A 22,925-nucleotide genomic window follows, 5' to 3' on the forward strand; every position below is an offset into this window, starting at 1 on the left:
TACAAATTTAATCTTGTGCTCTTGCTACTATACAGTACATGCACAGTAAGTGAAATCTCGTTATCTGCTTCCCTTCCCGGTGCCACAAATGTGATGGTCAGCTGCGCACAACACATCATCAACTACTCTGGCCTGAGCCTAATTATGTGATTTTAATGCCATTCCCAGCAGTGAGCATACAGCGTTGTCAAACACGTCAGGATTGTGTAATGTTGTGAGACACATCATTGGTTGTCATCAGCTGTCATGGCTATTCAAGTTACGCGTACCACTCTTCATGTGTTCACATTGTTCTATTGAAGGGGGATTAAGTCAGATGAAAGCTCTGGTAGGCAAAAAGTCCTGTGTGAACTACACACTGATACTTTCTGAAATATGGTAGTGATAAGCTGTGCTGGATACAGCTGTTGCAGTGCCCTGCAAGCATTATAGCATCCTGAAGAAATCACTGCACAAGTTCCATACAAGGTCCAAAACTGACTGTTCCTCATGTCTACACCTTCTGAAGATGCTGCACAAGTGAAGGCTGTATTTCCTCAAACTGTCTTTATAGACATGTGGTTTGAGCCCATAGAAATGAAATAAATGGATATGAATTACTAAACTTCTCAGCCATGGATTCCAAGAAAACCTATTATCTTCACATCCTGATTTCCAGTCCCAACATGTTCAAATGAATACTCACAGTTTCTTGATACATCAGTACAGTGCCATGATCATACCATAGTCCAGTTGTGGTGTGAAGTACAGGAAGATCTGTGGGGGCTGGCATTTCACCCTTGTTGTTGTTGTTGTTGTCTTCAGTCCTGAGACTGGTTTGATGCAGCTCTCCATGCTACTCTATCATGTGCCAGCTTTTTCATCTCCCAATACGTACTGCAGCCTACATCCTTCTGAATCTGTTTAGTGTATTCATCTCTTGGTCTCCCTCTACGATTTTTATCCTCCACGCTGCCCTCCATTACTAAATTGGTGATCCCTTGATGCCTCAGAACATGTCCTACCAACCGATCCCTTCTTCTAGTCAAGTTGTGCCACAAACTCCTCTTCTCCCCAATTCTATTCAATACCTCCTCATTAGTTATGTGATCCATCCATCTAATCTTCAGCATTCTTCTGTAGCACCACATTTCAAAGGCTTCTATTCTCTTCTTGTTCAAACTATTTATCGTCCATGTTTCACTTCCATACATGGCTACACTCCATACAAATACTTTCAGAAACGACTTTCTGACATTTAAATCTATACTCGATGTTAACAAATTTCTCTTCTTCAGAAACGCTTTCCTTGCCATTGCCAGTCTACATTTTATATCCTCTCTACTTCGACCATCATCAGTTACTTTGCTCCCCAAATAGCAAAACTCCTTTACTACTTTAAGTGTCTCATTTCCTAATCTAATTCCCTCAGCATCACCCGACTTAATTTGACTACATTCCATTATCCTCGTTTTGCTTTTGTTGATGTTCATTTTATATCCTCCCTTCAAGACACTGTCCATTCCATTCAACTGCTCTTCCAAGTCCTTTGCAGTCTATGACAGAATTACAATGTCATTGGCGAACCTTAAAGTTTTTATTTCTTCTCCATGGATTTTAATACCTACTCCGAATTTTTCTTTTGTTTCCTTTACTGCTTGCTCAATATACAGATTGAATAACATCAGGGAGAGGCTACAACCCTGTCTCACTCCCTTCCCAACCACTGCTTCCCTTTCATGTCCCTCTACTCTTATAACTGCCATCTGGTTTCTGTACAAATTGTAAATAGCCTTTTGCTCCCTGTATTTTACCCCTGCCACCTTCAGAATTTGAAAGAGATTATTCCAGTCAACATTGACAAAAGCTTTCTCCAAGTCTACAAATGCTAGAAACGTAGGTTTGCCTTTCCTTAATCTAGCTTCTAAGATAAGTCGTAGGGTCAGTATTGCCTCACGTGTTCCAATATTTCTACGGAATCCAAACTGATCTTCCCCGAGGTCAGCTTCTACCAGTTTTTCCATTTGTCTCTACAGAATTCGCATTAGTATTTTGCATCCGTGACTTATTAAACTGACAGTTCGGTAATTTTCACATCTGTCAACGCCTGCTTTCTTTGGGATTGGAATTATTATATTCTTCTTGAAGTCTGTGGGTATTTCGCCTGTCTCATACATTTTGCTCACCAGATGGTAGAGTTTTGTCAGGACTGTCTCTCCCAAGGCTGTCAGTAGTTCTAATGGAATGTTGTCTACTCCCAGGGCCTTGTTTCAAATTAGGTCTTTCAGTGCTCTATCAAATTCTTCACGCAGTATCATATCTTCCATTTCATCTTCATCTACATCCTCTTCCCTTTCCATAATATTGTCCTCAAGAACATCACCCTTGTATAGTCCCTCTATATACTCCTTCCACCTTTCTGCTTTCCCTTCTTTGCTTAGAACTGGGTTTCCATCTGAGCCCTTGAAATTCATACAAGTGGTTCTCTTTTCTCCAAAGGTCTCTTTAATTTTCCTGTAGGCAGTATCTATCTTACCCCTAGTGAGGTAAGCCTCTACATCCTTACATTTGTCCTCTAGCCATCCTTGCTTAGCCATTTTGCACTTCCTGTCGATCTCATTTTTGAGACGTTTGTATTCCTTTTTTCCTGCTTCATTTACTGCATTTTTATATTTTCTCCTTTCATCAATTAAATTCAGCATTCTTCTGTCACCCAAGGATTTCTACTAGCCCTCGTCTTTTTACCTACTTGATCCTCTGCTGCCTTCACCACTTCATCCCTCAAAGCTATCCATTCTTCTTCTACTGTATTTCTTTCCCCCATTCTTGTCAATTGTTCCTTTATGCTCTTCCTGAAACTCTCTACAACCTCTGGTTCTTTCAGTTTATCCAGGTCCCATCTCCCCAAATTCCCACCTTTTTGCAGTTTCTTCAGTTTGAATCTACAGTTCATAACCAATAGATTGTGGTCAGAGTCCACATCTGCCCCTGTAAATGTCTTACAATTTTAAACCTGGTTCCTAAATCTCTGTCTTACCATTATATAATCTATCTGATATCTTCTAGTATCTCCAGGGTTCTTCCATGTATACAACCTTCTTTCATGATTCTTGAACCAAGTGTTAGCTATGATTAAGTTATGCTCTGTGCAAAATTCTACCCTTAATGTAAATAAACATAATGTACTATGAAATATTTGGGACTAATCGACCCGTGCATCCTAAAGTCATATTGTCATATACAACTAGTTTCAGAAAAAACAGATAATACCCTGAGGTCCATTAAAAGAATCTTCAGGAACTGTGATTCATCCATTATGGAGGTGCTCATACTCCAATGCAGACAGTACTAGTTTAGTGTTGTGCTGCAAGGAGAGGTTTACCGTTAAAACTGTGATAGTAAATGTCCCAAGAAGAGTCAGGTTAATATTAATCTTCCATACCTTCTTATCAAAAGTATCCAGACACTTGTTACAGGACATAAACGTGGAATGTGTCCAACCTTAGCCTTTATAACAGCTCCATATCTGCTGCGGACACTTTCAGTGAGGTGTCTGAATGCCTGTGAAAGCATGGCAATCCATTCTTCCTCAAGAGCTGAAACCAGAGAACGTAGGGATGTTGGATGCTGGGGGTCTAGAATAAAGCCGACGTTCTAACTCATCCCAAAGGTATTACACTGTGTTCAGCTCAGGTTTCTGGGTAGACCAGTCAATTTCAAGAATATTTTTGTACACATACCATTGTCTCATATATGCTACTTTATGACAGGTTCATTGTCATGCTGGTGTAGACAGTCTCGTAGTCTCTGAACCGTTCCTCCATTGTATGCAGTACACAATGCTGTGAAATGTATTCATATCCTTCTGCATTTAGTGTTTACTTAAGTGCAATAAGGGGACCAGAGCCTACCAATGAATAACACTCCCACCCCTCAACACTAACCAGTATGTACTTCACTGTAATCACTACACATGATGGCAGATAACGTTCTCCAGGCATTTGCCAAACTCAGAGCCTTCCATCAGAAGTGATTCATTGCTCTAAATCACTTGTTACAAGTCACCCACAGTCTGATGGTGTTGGTCTTTACACGAATTAACACTGACTACAGAAAAGTGTGGCTTATAAGGAGCTGCTAGATCATTGTACCCTTTCTTTTTAACTATATATGCACAGTCATTGTGGTGGCTGGAATACTGGTAGTACTTCAGAACTGACAATCTCCTCCTGCTAATTTCATGTAATAATTTGCAGTGTCCCTTCTCAATGCTGTCCGTCAGTATATAAGGTTTTCCTGGTCTTGGTTTAGCTGTTGGTTTTTCATTCACGTTTCAACTTCACATTCACATTTCCATTTTATAATCACATTACTAGCAGTTGTCGTGGTTGGTTTTAGAAAGGTTGAAATGTCACTTATGAATTTGTTAAACTGGTTGCATCCAATGACTAGCCCACGTTCGAAGTCACTAAGCCCCCCTGGCTGACCCGTTGTACTACTGTTATTGCTTCTCTACAGTGACACAATACTGCTTGCCTCCTTTTATGCTGGTAGGCCCACTTCTCATGACATTTAGTGGTCAAGTCCACATTACACAATGGTGTCCAGGTACTTTTGATCAGTAGATTGCATCTTGTGAACTGATTATCATTAGAAAAATGAGAAAAAATAGAGTTCATGAGAAGGCTGACTGACTGCTGTTTTTCCACACTTCTCACTCACGACTTTAACAGGCAAAAGAGGGTGAGGAGAGGTGGAATGGTAGTGATGGAAGATGTACTCTTTGCCACATATTATAAAAACGTTTGCCTTGAATGGATGTAGCTGGAGATGTCTCCAGGTTGAAAACTGAAGCTCATATAAAGGCTGAACATCTCTTCCGTTGCCCCTCATTTTATTGTAACACAAAAACATGTCAGTGATGACAGTAAATTCACAAAAAGATAAAATCCATACTAGACTAAATCATTAATTCTACAATGCAGGGTAAATTATTCTGAAACTTCTTGACAGATTAAAACTGTATGACATTGTTAGTTGGAAGTGAACTGAGAGGTTTATCTTCCTTCACAAGTGTTAATATACCCCATCAGTCCAAAAATTTTTGAGACGGGTTTAAAAAAATGTAGAGAAATGGTAAGACAGTGATTTTAATGCTTGATGTGTTCTACTTGAGTACCATGCAGAGAACATTCATACAGCCATGTGAAAGTGTCAGAAAAGTCCTTCTTTGGGATGCTGTTCAACTTGTGCGTCACATTGGCTTGAGAATTTGATTAGATTGTATGTAGTTTTCATTCCAGGAGATCTGTTGTGAGGAGATCATCTAGGATGTAGAACATATCAGAAAACAAGAATACACAATAAATATGTATAAAAAAGATAAATACACTAATGTACCTTCCACAGATCCCAGCCCTCTCGGATGTGGAATCAGTAAAAAAGAATTTTAAACATATTTTCATTTAATAGGTAACAATTAACTTTTCACAAAACATGTAAATATTCAGTACAATAAGGTCCATAATGTTATGTGTTGAACCTTCACGCAAATTTCTGCACTTTGTTTTTTTGTGGTCGGTTCATATTGATAACAAGAAGTCTTGTCACCTATGATGATTTCTTCCACAAAAGTGTGTGCATTCTGCATTTGTGTCAAGTCTCAGCAGGTGTCCATGCTTCCTTGTTTTTGTTCAGTAGTCAGGCTGTGCGGGAAAACTTTGTGCATACTTTTTTCTTCTTTGGAACATTCCAGATAATGTCTTTTTGTTTTAGAGATGTTGCTCCATATTGTAGTTGTGACACAATGACGTTGACACACAATGGTTACATGTCCAGTGCTTAAAGCTGCCTGCTTGCACACCTGTAGTTTGCACTTTTTAGTTCAAGGAAGGAATGAAGGACATTAGGGGTTTACCATCACGCCAACATTGAGATCATTAGAGGTGATTGAAGCACAAACTCAAACAGTTTCAAGTAGGGTGAAGGAAATTGGGTGTGCCCTTTCAAAGGAACCATCCTGGTATTTGCTTGGAGCATTTAAGGAATTCAAGGAAATCTAAATCTGATTGGTCAGATGCAGATTTGGACCATTATTCCCCTGAATGTGAGTCCAATGTGCTACCTCACTCTGTGCTTCTCAGTACAAGCTGCCACCTTAGCTACTGCGAACTTTTTGATCAAATGGTGTATCTGTCCAATGTAGGTGATTCTGATGAGAGCATGTGGAGTTTTAGTGTCATATTTCTGTTCTTGATGACAATGAGTGGAATAGAGAGGATGAACTATGGTATTGACACACAGTCTGCTCCTCACAAATAGCACCAGGAGGCACTGAGCTTAATGGTCTCATCTGGCAGATGAATCACAGTCAACAAACTCACACACCATCAGTATGTAATGGTTTGGAATGTAATCCATGACAGTGGAACAGTATCTGATTATCATAAACTGCATGTCATCGTGTCACTTTTCCCCTTCCTCATCAAGAACTGACAATGAAAATTTCTTAGACCACCGAGATTCTATCTGGCTACCTCAGTGTTGAGTACCACTGCATAAGTGTGTGTTAGTGATCTCTGGTATGTAGGCTAGTTGAACAGTTTAGAATCCGTGATGGACCCAGACTCAGCCATCAAAACAGCAACTGCTAAGACTAATACCCTGAACAATTTCAGTCTACAAAATTGCTATGATGTGTTATGTGCCATGACAAACACTAATCACTTATGCATTTTATTCATAAACAGAGCATTGGAAATAGTTTGTTCTGCTTAAAAAAAAACTATGTGTGACCTATTGTGCTGCGAGGTTTATCACCTACCTCTGGAATAACTCTGTGAATAATCTCAAGTTGAGGGTTGGAGGTTATTTGGAGCCAATTCTGTTAATCTCGACTGGACAGTGTCATCTGACTGGTCTCATAATCTGTGTAGTACCATGGTTGTATTGAATTGCACTTGGCCTTGATACGAGTTATTAAATGTACTACCTGACAAAAAAAAGTTAAGCACCCAGAATATGAGGATGAAATGTAATGAAGCTTCACAGGTTGAGAGGATATGTGATGTTATTGCTGTGACTACATTATTGAGTCAAATGTACAAATACCTTGGCATTATGAGGCCACTAACAATTTTTGTTTGTGTATAAATGTTTCTTCAAATAACCATTTCTCTATGATGACAGATAGATATATGTTATGTTCTTTTTTCTATAGGTGGGTTAATGTATTTAAATCCAGCAACACTGCTTCACAATGTTCGCCTTCGTTACTACAAAGACAAGATATATGTAAGTGTGATCCATTTCTATTAGTAATATTTTGTAAGCGAATTCCCCATACTACATACATGAGTAAACAGTCTGTTATATTTATGGTTTGCCTATTGCTTTTCCATACAGGAAACCACATAAAGGGATAAGAACAGAATTTGTATTTGTGCACTTTTTTGTACCGAGTGAACAATTGTCATGTAGGGAATACATATTTTGTTTCCTGTTCCAAGATATTTCTGTAGACAATACTGTAGGTTTTCTTAATGTTTGTATACACAAGAGTTCTGTGTGTATTAACCATTGTGGAGCTTTCTCCATATGTGTCATTATCTGAATTTTTATTACCATGAGAATTTCTCGAGAGACATAATGGAAAATTTTCTCCTACACATGGAGATATTTATAGACTCAGATCAAATTCAGAATGTTTATGGAATATCTGTGGGTTAACCACCAAGAAAATAATATTAACTATGCCCTCAAGCTTACATATGGTATATTTGCCATTAAAGTTAAAACTCGTGCAACAAACTTCAAAGTGTGCTACATGCTTGGATATGCAAATGATTAGTGTCTCAGTACAATTGGGGAAAGTGTGTAGCAGAAACAGCATTTACAGTCTGTATGTAAGGAAAGACTATGCAACATTATATATTCAGATATCACATTTGAATTGTAGATTGCTTGTGAGAAGATCATGTTATGTTTCTTATAAGAGGGATAAACATCAACCAACCTGTCAGTGGCAGTATAGAGACTGCAGTATACATATTCCGTGATATCATTGTTCATGTTGATATGAATGTCATAGCTGTCATGAGAATGTAAAATAGAGTCAGGAGGACAATACTACTGCCATGCAGCATCTCAGCAGTTGGGCACTGCTGATGCCACAGAACACAGACATTCACTGTCTGGTCAAAAGTGTCTGGAAACCCCTTTGTAATGTGGAATTGACCACTAGATGTCAAGAGAGGCAGGTGCCAGTGTAAAAGGAGGCTGGGAGTATTGTGTCGTCACTAGAGGTGCCTGTTGCAGAGGAAGCAAAAGGTGATTTTAATGAAGTGGAAGTCTTGAAAGATAAGTTTATATATAAGCCTGATGTGCCAAACTTTATCAAAAGCTCTTTGTATGTATAGAAATACAGCACCAGTACTGAGCTTGATTTGACAAGACAGACAATATACTCAGCCAGTTAAAGTGTTAGTGAACCATTATGTGGTTGTTGTGGAAGCTGAACTGCTGAGGAATGATGATGTTCCTGGCTGACAGAAAGTCTTGGAGGACTGCAGAATGCATTTGAGGGTTTTCCCGAGACAGCAGAGGAGGAAAATTGGCCTATAATTTTGTAGAAACAATAAGTGCTCGCCTGGCTTAGGATAAGAGATCACGTTTTGCTAACTTCCAGGGCTTTGGATAGGAAAGCCGATCAAGGCAGGCATAGTAGATGAATGGGTCGGACTGGAGGGCTCACTGGGTTCAAACATGGACTATAGTTGAGACGGCCTGGGATGATGTGTGACGAGGTGTAGCTCTCTTGTCAGCTTTCAACTGCAAAGCATTAATGGCTTCAGGTGACAGCAGTAACTGTATGTAGATGTGACAACAATGAAGTGTTGCCATAGAGACTTTTACAAGATCGGGTTACGTTATTGGTTGATATAGATGAGTGAAGCTGCTATGCCCAGCCCACTGTAACTGTCAGGGACCAACTTAATGCCAACTCAACTACAGTCACTGAATGTCACCTAAGTTACAAATACATCAGGACACTTCAACCTTTCTAAAACTGCCCAAGTTGACTGTTGGTGATGTGATTGTGGAGTACTGGGCTTCAGAAAAAGCTAAATGGATATGCACACATTTTATAGAACTGCATACTGCGTTCAATAGAGGAACAATTCAGAGAGAGAGAGTGACTGCTTCTGTCTGCATGAAAATGCCTCAATCATTAAGCAGCATCTATGATTCAGAAGTCTGTATTGATCTGACCTGCCCAAAATCCCAACATGAACCAAGCCTTTGGGATAAGTCAGAATATCAACTTCACTTCAGACCTGTGTCCGACATCACTATCTTTGCTGGTGTTGACTTTGAGCAAGAATGGACTATCATTTTTCAACAGACATGCAAATATGTCGTTGAAAGTTCCACAGACAATCAGACATGTCATTGAAAGTGTCCCCAGCAGAGTTCAAGCCATCACAAAGGCATAGTGTGGACACACCCCATATTAATGTTCACTAATAGGTGTCCAGATGCTTTTTGTTACATAGTGTATTCGACCCAAATTACCTTCAGAAGAAGAAACCGAAAACTACCATCTGAAGTTGCAAATGATTAAATAAAAGACTGCAATTAGACTGATTAGCTTTTTTGTAAAATTTTCTTTTAAAAAATATTTTCTCTCTCTTTTTCAGACATATGTCGCCAATATTCTTCTCGCTGTGAATCCATACTTTGAAATCAAAGATCTTTATTCAAAAAATACTATAAAGAGTTACCAGGGAAAGTCATTAGGTGTTATGCCTCCACATGTTTTTGCAATCGGTATGTATGATATCCCTTCCTATTTAGTGAACTGTTTATCATCCTTGATGCAATCCTTTAACTTTCTGAAATGACACATAAAAGTTTCTACATAATTACAAATCTAAATTCTTTAGCAACTTTGGGTTTTGTGAACCCAAGAACTCGTACAGTACCATCTGAAGATGATAGAGCTATATCTCAGAATGTATTGTTGCATAATATATACAGTTTCAAACAACATGCAGAAACTTATATTTCAAATAGTTAAGGAATAGCATATGGGTTTTTTAAGTTGGCCCAAAATGAAGGCAGTTCAAATAATTGCATGATAATCTTTTTATTTGTTTATTATAGCTGCTGATATATTGAGAATAAATTTCTAATGCTGCTTCTGCTATTCGCAGGAGACAAAGCATTCCGTGACATGAAGGTCATGAAGCAATCACAGTCAATAATAGTGTCTGGAGAATCGGGTGCTGGGAAGACTGAATCTACAAAATATCTGCTGCGGTATTTGTGTGATCTCTGGGGTACGACAGCGGGGCCAATTGAACAGAAGATTCTGGATGGTAACATATATCATAAAATAATTAGTAACTCTTGTATATAGTACTGTATTTCAGTTTGGTTATGATACAGTAGTGCAGTTTGAGACAAGCAGAGCAAAACAGTCATACACATAAATCCAAAGTATTCATAGCATAGTTCTCCAAGACCAGTAGTCTCCTGTGGGGTCACGGAGTCTCAAAGATTATTTTTCCATGTCTCCAAAGGACTATAGCAGCTTCTGCAATCAACGTCACTAATGATATTACATTCATGCTCAAGCAGCAGTTCACCATTTTGAATCATGATGCTGAATGAAATTAGAGGGAAGAACTCAACAGTTATAGTAAAGGAGATGAAGTGATTAGGGTGAGCAGTTACTGAGGTTACAAACAGTGCCAAACTTTTCAATTAATTTATCAAAAAACTTGGAATTGTTGATGATAAGGCCATTATAGCAATATTGACTATGAGTGTTAATAGAAATGTTACAAAAAGTAGGAACATTATGTCTGGTTAGCAAATGCGACAAGAGACAGATTTCAAATTTTCTGAGCAATGAGAGTCAAACAATTGGACATAACTCTAGACAACTTGATTTTAATGTAGCCAGAGGCTTGTTGGGGAAAAATACTATGTAAAAATGCTAATAATTTTTTTGGATGAACAATTTATGCAGACTTTGTTAGTTGACTCTTAACATAAACAAATATAGCATTTAAGTATCTGGAAGTATGCAAGTGAAGCTAGGTAAAGAGGGTGTCTGTATAAAACTAACCATAAGAAAGGCAGATGGCAGTCTGTGAGTCATTAGAAGAATTGTGAGGAAGTGTAGCCGACACATGAAGAAAGTAGCTTTCCAAGACCTTATTCAATCCTTATTAGAGTATTGCCCTTTAGTCTGGGACCACTATCAAGTAGGATTGAGAGAAGAAATAGAGTACGAGGGGCATTTGAAAAGTCCATGCAAATAAAAACTATTTACATGTTTGGGGTAAACCTATTTTATTTTTCGACATAGTCTCCTTTTAGACTTATACACTTCATCTGATGCTGTTATAATTTGTTGATTCCTTTTGAGTAATAGGAATTGTCCAAGTCTGCAAAATAGGTATTAATTGCTGCAATCACCTCCTCGTTTGATTAAATCTTGGTCCCGCCAGCCATTTCTTCGAAATGGTGAACAAATAGTTGTCCGAGGGAGCCAAGTCTGGAGAATAGGGGGGACGTGAAACAAGTTGGAATCCTATTTCCAATAATTTTGCGACCACAACTGCTGAGGTGTGAGCTGGTGCATTGTCGTGATGGAAAAGGACTTTTTTGCAGTCCAATTGCCGGCATTTTTCATGGAGCTCGGTTTTAAAACAGTCCAATAATGATGAATAATATGCACCTGTAATATTTTTACCCTTTTATAGATAGTCGATGAGGATTATCCATTGCAAATCCCAAAAGACAGTCGCCATAACCTTTCCAACCGAAGGAATGGTCTTCGCCATTTTTGGTGCAGATTCTTCCTTGGTAACCCATTGTTTAGATTATTGTTTGGTCTCAGGATTATAGTAATGTATCCATGTTTCATCCACAGTGATGAAACAATGCTTAAACTCCTGCGGATTCTTCCTGAACAGCTGCAAACCATCCTTGCAACACTTCACCTGATTCTGTTTTTGGTCAAGCATGAGCAATTGTGGAACCCATCTTGCGGATAGCTTTGTCATGTCCAAATGTTCATGCAAAATATGTACCCATTCATTTGAGATGCCCACAGCGCTAGCAACCTCAAGCACCTTAGCTCTTCTGCCATCCGTCACCATATCATGGATTTTATCAATGATTTCTGGAGTCGCAACCTCCACAGGGCGTCCAGAACATTCAGCATCGCTTGTGCCCATTTGGCCACTCTGAATATTTTGAAACCACTTATAAACTGTTGTAATCGAAGGTGCAGAGTCACCATAATATTTATCAAGCTTCCCTTTAGTCTCCTGAGGCGTTTTGCCTTTCATAAAGTAAAGTTTAATCACCACACGAAATCCTTTTTCATCCATTTTTGACAATCACTTGACTTCCTTGATTCACACGAATGCCAAACACAAAGAAATAGACCAATATGGCTGAAACATAGTGTGCATTCTTTCCAAAGATGCTACTAACTAAACATGACATGGATACGCGTCGGTGGTGCCATCTCTCGGACTTTAAACGGACTTTTCAAACGCCCCATGTAGATGTAAAGAAGTGCATTATATTTCATCATGAGTTGGTTAAGCAAGTGTAAAATCACAAAGAGCCCATGACAGTGTGGTTTGCAGTTAAAATTCTGACAGGACACATTCATAGAACAGTCTGTCAACATATCCCTCCCTTCTATGTTTATCTCGCAAAAAGGGCTAGGAAAGTAAACTGAGAGAGATTCATATGGAAGCTATCCAACACTCTTTCTTCCTGTATACCATTCACAACTGGGTCAGGGAAAGGGGGGGAGGTGGGGGGAGGGGAGGGGGGAGTGACAGTGACACATGAAATACTTCTACCACACACAGTGAGGTGGTGTGCAGAAAATAGGCAAAAGTTCATAATTATTTTACCAACCTCCCAGGAATCCCAGCCCTGGGTGTGCAACCAGTGGGCCTGCTGATAAATCTGCTGTGGATGCTTTAAGGAAGAGAAAATCCATGATGTGTGACTGTGATATTATCATCAGGCTTCCAACATTTAATACTGTGACAAACTGATGCCTATCACTGCTTCATATTAAAACATGTCACCTGCTGATGAAAAACAGTGAATCAACAGAATTAAGTAAATAAGTCACTGCTTATCTTAATGCATTTTAAGTGCTATGTTGTATGCAACTAGAAAGGCAATAGGGGAATATGTGGAGATGTTTCCAAAGTACTGCAAAAGGTATCTGGTGGTATTCTAGAATTTTTTATTTGGGAACTATTGATTAAGAATTCATCTTTGTTAATTAGTTGCACTTCTGTCCTGTCGGCATCAGCTGTACTTGATAGCAAAACTAACATTTTCTCTGTACATTTCTAGCAAATCCAATCATGGAAGCTTTTGGAAATGCAAAAACAACACGAAACAATAACAGCAGTAGGTTTGGAAAATTCATGGAAGTCCACTTTGACAACAAATATCAGGTTGTCGGTGGCTACATCTCTCATTATCTTCTGGAGAAATCCCGCATTTGTGTGCAAGGCCCTGAGGAGCGAAATTACCATGTATTCTATCTACTGTGTGCGGGTGCACCTGACCAGCTTCGAGCCCAGCTAAATATCACCAAACCTGATGACTTCCATGTAAGTCTCTTATTGAGAATTTTGTTTAGCTTATAGCTCAGCTACTTTGTTCTTGTTGTAGCTGAAACATTTGTGATCACACATTTTTCTCATGCCTGTCGTGTGAAAGAGAGCTGCAGATTTTAAATTAGTGTTCCATTTTTGTTATCATCGTTAACAGTATTTAAAGCAAGGATGCACCCAGTATTTTGTAAACAACACAACAGAGAAGAAACTGAACAACAGTCAAAAATCTCAGAGTCAAATTAAAAAGGGAGGCCTAAAGGATCCATTACTGGATGATGTGCAGGACTTCACTACCCTGGATCAGGTATGTTAATATTGTCTTTTCTAAATTCGTGCATTTCATTAAAAGAGATTTTATCCCTGTATTTCAAAAGAGTACTCGTGGTTATTTCGTAATAAATTTATACCTCTACCTCTGTGTGATAGACACCAGTCTCATGAAGTTCTAATTGAAATTAAAGTTGCAAACAATGAAACTAGCAGGGGGGGGAGGGGGGGGGTTACGAGTTTCTTTTTATCACACGTTCTTTCCTTTGGAGGACAGATAGTGTTTTTGGGAGTGTTCTAAAATATATTTTCACAAGTACTACTTTACCTTACCAGTTTCTCATGTGTGTATGCTGCATCACCAGCAATCAAAAGGTTAAGTGTCCTTTCTATTCATAGTTCAGTTCACAAATGTGAGATGTATTTACCTGGACAACAAAAACACATAAATTTGTTGTAATTTTGCTGTTACATGAATTTAATTGATCTGGAGAACTTCAGTTTTACAACTGAAGCAGTTTTTCCAAGAAAAGTCGGTGGAAAGGAAATTCTCATGCACAACTATATACATGACTATGCATAAGTATGAAAAGCTTGTTGTTCACAGGAAGATAAAAATGTGAAAGTGGTTTATTTTGTATGATCATGTTCTCTTTTGGACAATTACAGACATCATGCCTTCCATTACAAATTTTATATTTTGTATATTTACCTAAGTTGCATTTTTAATATTCCGTTGGTTTAGGCGTTATCTCGAATAGGTCTGGATGATGCAGAAAGGCTAAACATATATACAACAGTAGCATCAGTGCTCCATCTAGGAAATGTCTCCTTTGAAGAAAACCCAGAGGATACAAAAGGAGGCTGTAGGATCACTGCAGCATCAGAAAAATCACTAACAATAGCATCTAAATTGATGGGAATGGATCCAGAGGAACTTAGACAAGCCCTTGTTTCTAAAGTCATGCAGACCAGTCGTGGTGGCCTCAAAGGAACTGTTATAATGTGAGTTTTGCACTAATGCATACTATTAGTTTTTAATTTTCTGCAATAATATTTCAGTATAAATTGTGATAATTTCTATCTTCCTTTATTGTGCCTTTTAAATTGCACTTTAGCTGTATTTACTGTTTAATATTGAACAGTTATAGTTTCTTCTAGTACTTACAAGCGATACAAACACAAGCTCTGTGGTAACTGTGAAACAAATAGCAATACAATATTTACATACTTTTGATGTTTTTACAAGTATAAATGTTCTCAGTTGTTTTCATGAATAATTTCTAAGTGCTAATGAATTTCATTTTTTTTCCAAAGATGTCATAGTTAACTGTGGAAACTGTGTGTTCTGCTGTGCTTGAAGCTATCTAGGTATGCAGTACTTGTCATGATGAATTGCCATGCAAAGTAATGACTAGGATCTATGAGTGCCAATCAGAAAAATCTGTGCTGTAATAATGGAAACTTTTTCTAAAAATAACAAACAAATGCAAACTTTCTACTAGTCTCATCTGACAGTAACTATCTGTTGTTGTATTGTTCACTATATTTAAAAAAAAAAAAAAATGTTGCCTGTTTCTGACATTTGTGGCAGTTTCAGTTTTTCCCATCATTATCTATGCATGTTATCACTTGTGTACAGATGACAACTAACTCCAAATGTTGCATGTTAGAGCCGGTGTATGGCACATGCTCAAAATGGCTTCGCTGCAGTGCCTCTGTGAGTCATGAGCTCAACTTGATTTCCAGTGGCCTATTATAAATCATTATGGCACTTTAACATAGTGAATGGGATATAAATAATGACTGAGAACATGGATCACAACTCACCATTGTTAATAAGATGCGTAACCACAAACAGACACCTAAAACACAGGGTATTTCAAAATAGTAAACCTTTCATTTAAGTGTTTCCAGTTTTCAACATAATGAAAAGAATAGTTACTACTCACCATATAGTGGAGATGCTGTGATGCAGAAAGGCACAACAAAAAGACTGTCAAAAAGTTAGCTTTTGGTCGACAGTGTCTTTGTCAAAACACACACACACACACACACAAATGAAATGTACACACACATGATCACCACAGTCTCTAGCCAGACTGGCTCCAGCTGCCAGAGACTGTGGTCATATGTATGTGTGTGTGTGTGTGTGTGTGTGTGTGTGTTTTGTGTATTTTGTGTATTTTTGACAAATGCTGTGTTGGCCCAAAGCTAACTTTCTGACAGTGTTTTTATTGTACCTTTCTGAGACTCAGCATCTCCGCAATATGGTGACTAGCGACTATCCTTTTCATTATATTGTTACATTCCATCATGGATTTTCCATTGTTTGTATTTTCGGTTTTTAATTTTTAAACAGATACACCTGGTTAGAGATAAGCTTTTGTTTTGCACATTAATACTCCAGTTGTTATGGGGGTTATTTATCGGCTGTCGCTTTTGTTTTGAAGTTCAACTTGTGAAGTTGTACACAAGTTTACGTAATTGTATTTTTCAGTTTTAATTGTGGTTTCATTTGAGCATGCCAAATATATTTACAAATGCAGTGTATGATGACATGGTATTTGTGCATGGATTTTGTAATGGAAACACAGCTACTTGTGGAGAATATGGTAAACTGCTTCCTAACTGTGGAGTACCTGATTCAAGAGTGGTTATTGTGTTTCCACTAAACTGTGTGAGACTGATTCACTGCTCAGAAGTCATGTCTCAACAGAATGTGCAAATGAACAGTGTGGATAAAGTAAAAGATTACTCAGACTGTACAATGTAGTCTTTCAACAAGCAAATAAAGAACTACTTAGACATTGTAATGGCACTGGCCAGTGTAAGCACTCATTTACATAATCATGCTGCTTGCGGTAAAATGCTAGAGCAGCATTTCACCACCACACCTTCCTCAATATGCTGGTATGACCACTCAGTTGATGACCAGTGGCATTACTAAAATCTTGGATGCTTCGGCAACATTGCGGCAAAGGGTCTATGTGACAGCTGGAGTGTCTGCTTAGCAGTGTGCCCAATCATTCATCCTGCCATCTAGAGGCATCAAATTGGTGATCTCTGAGGAGCAGGCTACTGCTGTGAGGCTGAAGAGACATTGTCACTCACCTGCCACTTGTGAAGCAGCTGTCTTTGTTTGTCTTCTTATGTGAACACTTGCCTTGGAGGTCAAGCCTCCACACTAACAGGTTGAACTGAGACCCTCTCAGCAACTAATCTGCTGTTTGTCCACCATTGCCACTGCCAGCCAGACGTTAAGAGTGATATTCGTTCCCCGGTTTTCTGTGCTTCTGTCACTCACCAAGGTTGGTGCAGGCCACCAGCCCACATTGCTAGCAACTTAGTTGTGCCTGATCCCAGTGCCAGCATTTGACAGAGCTCTGCTTGGTATGCAAACCATGCAAAGTCGCTCCACTCCCAAGAAGCACTGAGATAAAAGTTTACATTTATTGACTAGTGTTATTAGCGTTGTATAGGCTTACAGGATCATTTGTTTCCTTTTCCCTTTCAGACCTAAGTAAAATGTTATGCTTATTTATTTTGGTTTCTGGTAGTGACAGATTCTGTGCAGGATTCCATCAGGTACTGGGGCAAGAATGTTTGTACCCAGGAGGTAATCAAGTGTATTAAACTGGATCAAACTGCTGAAATGTAAGCTGACAACTTAGTTTCACAGGGAATTAGGGAAGGGAACTGTCCCCTTCTATTTGTGTCTACCTGTCCTACACACTAGCATTGCTACATTAGTTAATCCTTTTGTGGTAGTTCAGGGATGGATATTCTGACTTTTCTGGATGACCTATATATGGCTTCAGAATAGCGGGTTGGAATCATGAGTAGTTGTCGAGTATGGCTTGATAACAGGAGATGCAAGGACATATGTTATGTACCATGAAAAGTTGTAGAATTCTCCCCTTGCATGCCTCGCAGGAAGGGTTGTTGGAATACTGTTGGGGGAAGAATACCCTTAGATACAGACAGTAACAGCTAAATGGTATAGCACAGAGAGAAAGGGAGTCCATAGAAAATTTTGGGGACAGAATTAAGAAATTAAATGTTGATACCTGTGAACTTAGAGGCAATGACAATGCCAACAAAGCCATTCTGCAGGATGCAGAGTAAAGGGCAGTAGGTCCAATCTTGTAGGGGTTGTCAGTTGAAGTTTCCCACAAGATATAGCAGAGTTTCCAAAGTCTTTAAATGAAGCTGTGGCAACTACAATGTCTTTGGCAGGAATAGATACAATGACCATATCCAGAGGGTGGTCTTAAATGGTGAAGTGACATGTTATCGCTGTGGTCATTGTGGTCATGTTTGGCGCAACTTCAGGAAACCTCAGTGCAGGAAGTTGTTGTAAAATGGGTGAGCTGTTTACTCACTTCAGGAAACCTCGGTGCAGGAAGTTGTTGTAAAATGGGTGGGCTGTTTACTCTTTGCAGTGGCAGAAATGGTAATCACACTTTGCATGTGTTACATAAATCTCACCTAAGTAAAACACAATGCCTGTAACTACAGGGTAAGGGTCTGATGATCAATGGTACTAGTTGTAATGTACTGGGACCCTCTTTTCAACTGCCTGCAAACATAAACAGGAACCATGCTTGTGAACAACGCCTATTCATTACCTTACCTGCCTGACCTTCCATTAGAGATCCTGCCAAGCAAAAATCTCTCCTCTGTAAACACCACCTTAGATTCAATGCTTCTCTCCTTCCAAGAGTAAATGGTAGCTGGCCAAGATAATTGAATTGTGATGGAACAACTATTGGGACACATAAAGCAGTACTACAGAGAGCTTCAGCATTGACTTGTATTAGGAATGTCTATGTCAGCCAAACTCTGAGCCCTGATCTCAAAGGTTACACTCTGTTACTGCCACAAGCGTAAAGTCATCCAAATTCTGTCCTCACTGTCCTCCCACATATACCTACAGTGTCAGCAGACATGAAGAAATGGCATGATAGCTGGGAAAATCCCAGTATGTCTCTTTAATATGTAATAGCATGACCAATGTAAAAAAAGGAGTTCAAGACTTTGCAAAAAGTGTATCCACCATGAAATGTGTAGAATGCAGAAAAGTTTCAGATTTAATCACAGAGTGGGATTCAGATAGTTGTATTCTTCAAAGAAGGGTAGAATGTAACAGCGATGGCTGGTCGCATTGTTTCACCACTGCACATGCTTTGGCACACTGGCATGATCACTCTGTTGATGATCAGTGGTGTTACCAAAATCCGGGATACTTTACCAATATTGCAGTAAGGGGTCTATGTGTGACAGTTGAGGATCAGCTTACCAACACTGTGATCCTGACACATATATATAGTGGCTGTCCAGGTGGCTATAGGTATCAAATTGATGACTGCTGTGAAGTGGCCTACTGTCATGAGGCTGAGAAGCAACACTGCTCACCCACCATCCACTGAAGCAGTCATCTCCTTTCGCCATCCTATGGGGCCACATGTCTTGGGAGTCCAGCGTCTGTACCAGTGGGCCAAGAGATGAAAAGAAATCCTAACAGCCGCCAGTCTGCTGGGCAGCCACCATCACTAGTCACTGCCTGCCAGAGATTGAAGCTATGTTTATTCCCCAGATATCTATGCATCTGTCACTAACCAAGGCTGGGGCAGGCCTCCACCCCCTACCTGCTAGTAGCTCTGCTGTGCTTGATTGCAGCTCCAGCACCTGATGCAGCTCCACCTGGAGTGCCTACTGTACAAGCTCATCCCACTACTGAGACACACTGAGCATGGCGATCATAGGTGTATACGTGACAATGATTCACTGCTGGCTCTAAGGATTTGATGCCTCTCCCCCACCTGTTATAGACTAGATTGAATAAATAAATCCACTGATACCAAACTGAACATAACTGGTTTGGCCCTCATTTACCCACTGGAGAACCCCAAGCCCCAAGTACTGGTGCCCCACATACAATAATATGTTGTTGTTGTTGTTGTGGTCTTCAGTTCTGAGACTGGTTTGATGCAGCTCTCCATGCTACTCTATCCTGTGCAAGCTTCATCATCTCCCAGTACCTACTGCAACCTACATCCTTTTGAATCTGCTTAGTGTATTCATCTCTTGGTCTCCCTCTACGATTTTTACCCTCCACGCTGCCCTCCAATACTAAATTGGCGATCCCTTGATGCCTCAGAACATGTCCTACCAACCGATCCCTTCTTCTAGTCAAGTTGTGCCACAAACGTCTCTTCTCCCCAATCCTATTCAATACCTCCTCATTAGTTATGTGATCTACCCATCTAATCTTCAGCGTTATTCTGTAGCACCACATTTCAAAAGCTTCTATTCTCTTCTTGTCTAAACTATTTATCGTCCATGCTTCACTTCCATACATGGCCACACGTCATACAAATACTTTCAGAAATGACTTCCTGGCACTTAAATATGGTGGATATTAATTGTACATGGCCTCTATGGTTGTAATTTACAGCATATTCAATACCTTCAAGAAATAGATGAAGGTAGACAATTGGAATTTTGTTGTTGGCTAATTTCCGATTGCCAAGTAGTCCCATGAATACTGTTTATTGATGAAATCACTTTCACTCATTATAGTATTATGGTACTAATACATTTGTAGAGTGTATGCAGAATAACATGGCCAAAAGATGTGCAGTCTGCTGGGCAAGCATGGGGAAAGTGGTATGGTATTGGTAGGGGTTGTGGGCAGGCAGTCAGTGCGCTGTAGGGAAATGTCTAGCACTGGAGGGGAAGTGCTGTTCTAAACCTAAGCCTATGCTCACATTTTTTGTAAATATTAAGTGGACTCTCTCCACACCTGCACTAGCATGGTGAACATCCAAAATGACCTACTATAACCTCTGCTTTGGTTAGTACCTAAAAAGAATTCTGCTGAAAATGCAGAAAAAACAGCAATTTATTTTTGCCTCATTTGTTAACCATTTATAACTTCCAGAGAAGCATCATGTGTGGTGAATTTTGAGTATAGCGTATATATCTCTTGTTACTGTGTTAAAATTTGCATCTTTTACAAAACACAACAGAATTTACACAATGTCACCTCATGAACATGTTGTGCAGGTGCAGTTCCCACAGAATTCTGAAACAATGGTTTATTAAGTATATTAACTGAGGACAGGTAAGGTAAATAGCTTATGAAGAAGCACACCATTGATACCAAAATAAATGTGTAATGTCTTCGCTTATTATGTTGTTCAAAAATCCACAGCATTTCTTGTTTCAAAAACTATTGATGGCCCCTAAAAATTCCATTATTTCATTGAAAAAGTCTGTATTTAGTGGAATAACATGGTAGATAAATAAGTTTTGTGCAATAAGCTTGTGGCAAAATACTCTCCTCTTTGCATGCTATCTTTTGCCAAAATGTTGTTTCAATATCTCAAAGCATTTATAAGGTATGAGGAATGTTATGGGTATTTCATTGTTTCTTTATTGCTGTTGCACGTTACTGCAAATGAGTACACTATGTAAAAGAAATTTTCTCAAATTTGGTGACAGATAGACCTCCACCCAAATCTAAATAAAAATTCAATATGTTCAGTGAATCACATACACACAACATATGATGTAATATCCACCAAATGCAAAATCTTAGCTACTCTTATTTTTCATATAAACATTTTTGAATTTCGTGCAGTGCCTTACTTAAACACCATATTACAATACCTGTGACAAGTAAATTATGATATTTACATCATTGGAAGTTGACATATTAAGTTATAAGTAATACAAAAATGATTAATTTCTTTGCCAATTACTTTCTGTAAAATCATTTGAGAAAGATTACAGGATGTGGACCTCATTTCTGTTAGTGCAGCACATTGCTAACCAGCCAAAAGCATGCAGACAATGTCGACCTCCCCTTGCAAAGAAACGAATAAACTTGTCCAGTGCTTTGGACACATACCAGACAATATATTCTGCATGGACTGCAGCTCACATTAGTTTTCCAATGAAAACCCACATCTCTTTGTCAAAACACATTTTCAGGAATGATTCTCTGTAAATGTGTGGTCTGGTGTGATAGGCAATTAATTGATTGGAGCTTTTGTGTTACCATGTCATCTTACAGGGCCCTGTCATTTAGACTTTCTGGAAAATGAGCTTCCGGCATCAATGAAAGAAGTTCCTTTGAATGCAACGATGAGTATGTTCTTCCAGTGTGACAGGGTCCCTGCACATTCTGGCACTCGTTCAGACATAATTTAATTCTGACGTCCCTTGGAACATAGATTGGCAGATATGGTCACATTTCTTAGCCACTATGTTCCCCACACCTTGCAACTTTAGATTTCTGCCTGTAGGGTTGGAGGAAAGGTGACATTTAAATATAAAAGGTAAACACAAGAGACAAATTCATCATTTGGATTATGAATAGGGCTGCCATAATAAAATAACACTCAAACAACCTCAGAGCAGCTGTGGTGTTTTGAAGAGAATTTGGAAGTGCGTTGATATTGGAGGTGGAATTTTTGAAAATAAACTTTGAAGTTAATCATTTGCCTTTGCTTAACAAATTCTGTGAGTATTTGTTTAGGTTACATTCTCCAGCTATATGTTTGCAACCAGTACAAATTGGACACTTGTTATATTGAATATTTCACTGAAATAAGTGATTAGCTCTCTGGATTCACATTTGGGAGGATGATGGTTCAAATCTGTGTCCATCCATCCAGATTTAGTTTTCTCATGGTTCCCCTAGATCACTCCAGGCAAATGCCAAGGTGGTTCTTTGAAAGGGCACAGCCTATTTCCTTCCCCATCCTTGAAAACATTCAGAACTTTTGCTCTGTCTCTAATGAGCTTAGTCTCGATGGGATGTTAAACATTAATCTTCCTCTCTTCTATATTACTACCAACTAAAATATCTACTATTCATTCTGAAACACCCTGTATAGTGATACTTACAAGCCTTTGAAATCATATTCTTCTTCAGAATAGGATGAGTGGAATTGGGAAAACTGCAAAAGTGAGGGATGTGGTTGTAAAAGGGAT

The 22,925-nt window shown here is 39.0% G+C and overlaps 1 protein-coding gene across 4 annotated transcripts in view; it reads left to right on the plus strand.

Moving 5' to 3' along the window:
• Nucleotides 1-22,925, plus strand: part of LOC126259235 (myosin heavy chain 95F) — a 399,009-nt gene that overhangs the window by 293,019 nt on the left and 83,065 nt on the right. For all 4 annotated transcript variants that reach the window (XM_049955854.1, XM_049955856.1, XM_049955853.1 and 1 more), the window contains 6 exons: nucleotides 7,199-7,272; nucleotides 9,678-9,807; nucleotides 10,194-10,358; nucleotides 13,384-13,646; nucleotides 13,807-13,956; nucleotides 14,665-14,924. In XM_049955854.1, coding sequence (XP_049811811.1) covers nucleotides 7,199-7,272; nucleotides 9,678-9,807; nucleotides 10,194-10,358; nucleotides 13,384-13,646; nucleotides 13,807-13,956; nucleotides 14,665-14,924 — 1,042 coding nt within the window. The remainder of the gene's footprint in view (nucleotides 1-7,198; nucleotides 7,273-9,677; nucleotides 9,808-10,193; nucleotides 10,359-13,383; nucleotides 13,647-13,806; nucleotides 13,957-14,664; nucleotides 14,925-22,925) is intronic.

The sequence above is a fragment of the Schistocerca nitens genome, chromosome 5 (assembly GCF_023898315.1).
Source record: "Schistocerca nitens isolate TAMUIC-IGC-003100 chromosome 5, iqSchNite1.1, whole genome shotgun sequence".
Lineage (NCBI taxonomy): Eukaryota > Metazoa > Arthropoda > Insecta > Orthoptera > Acrididae > Schistocerca > Schistocerca nitens.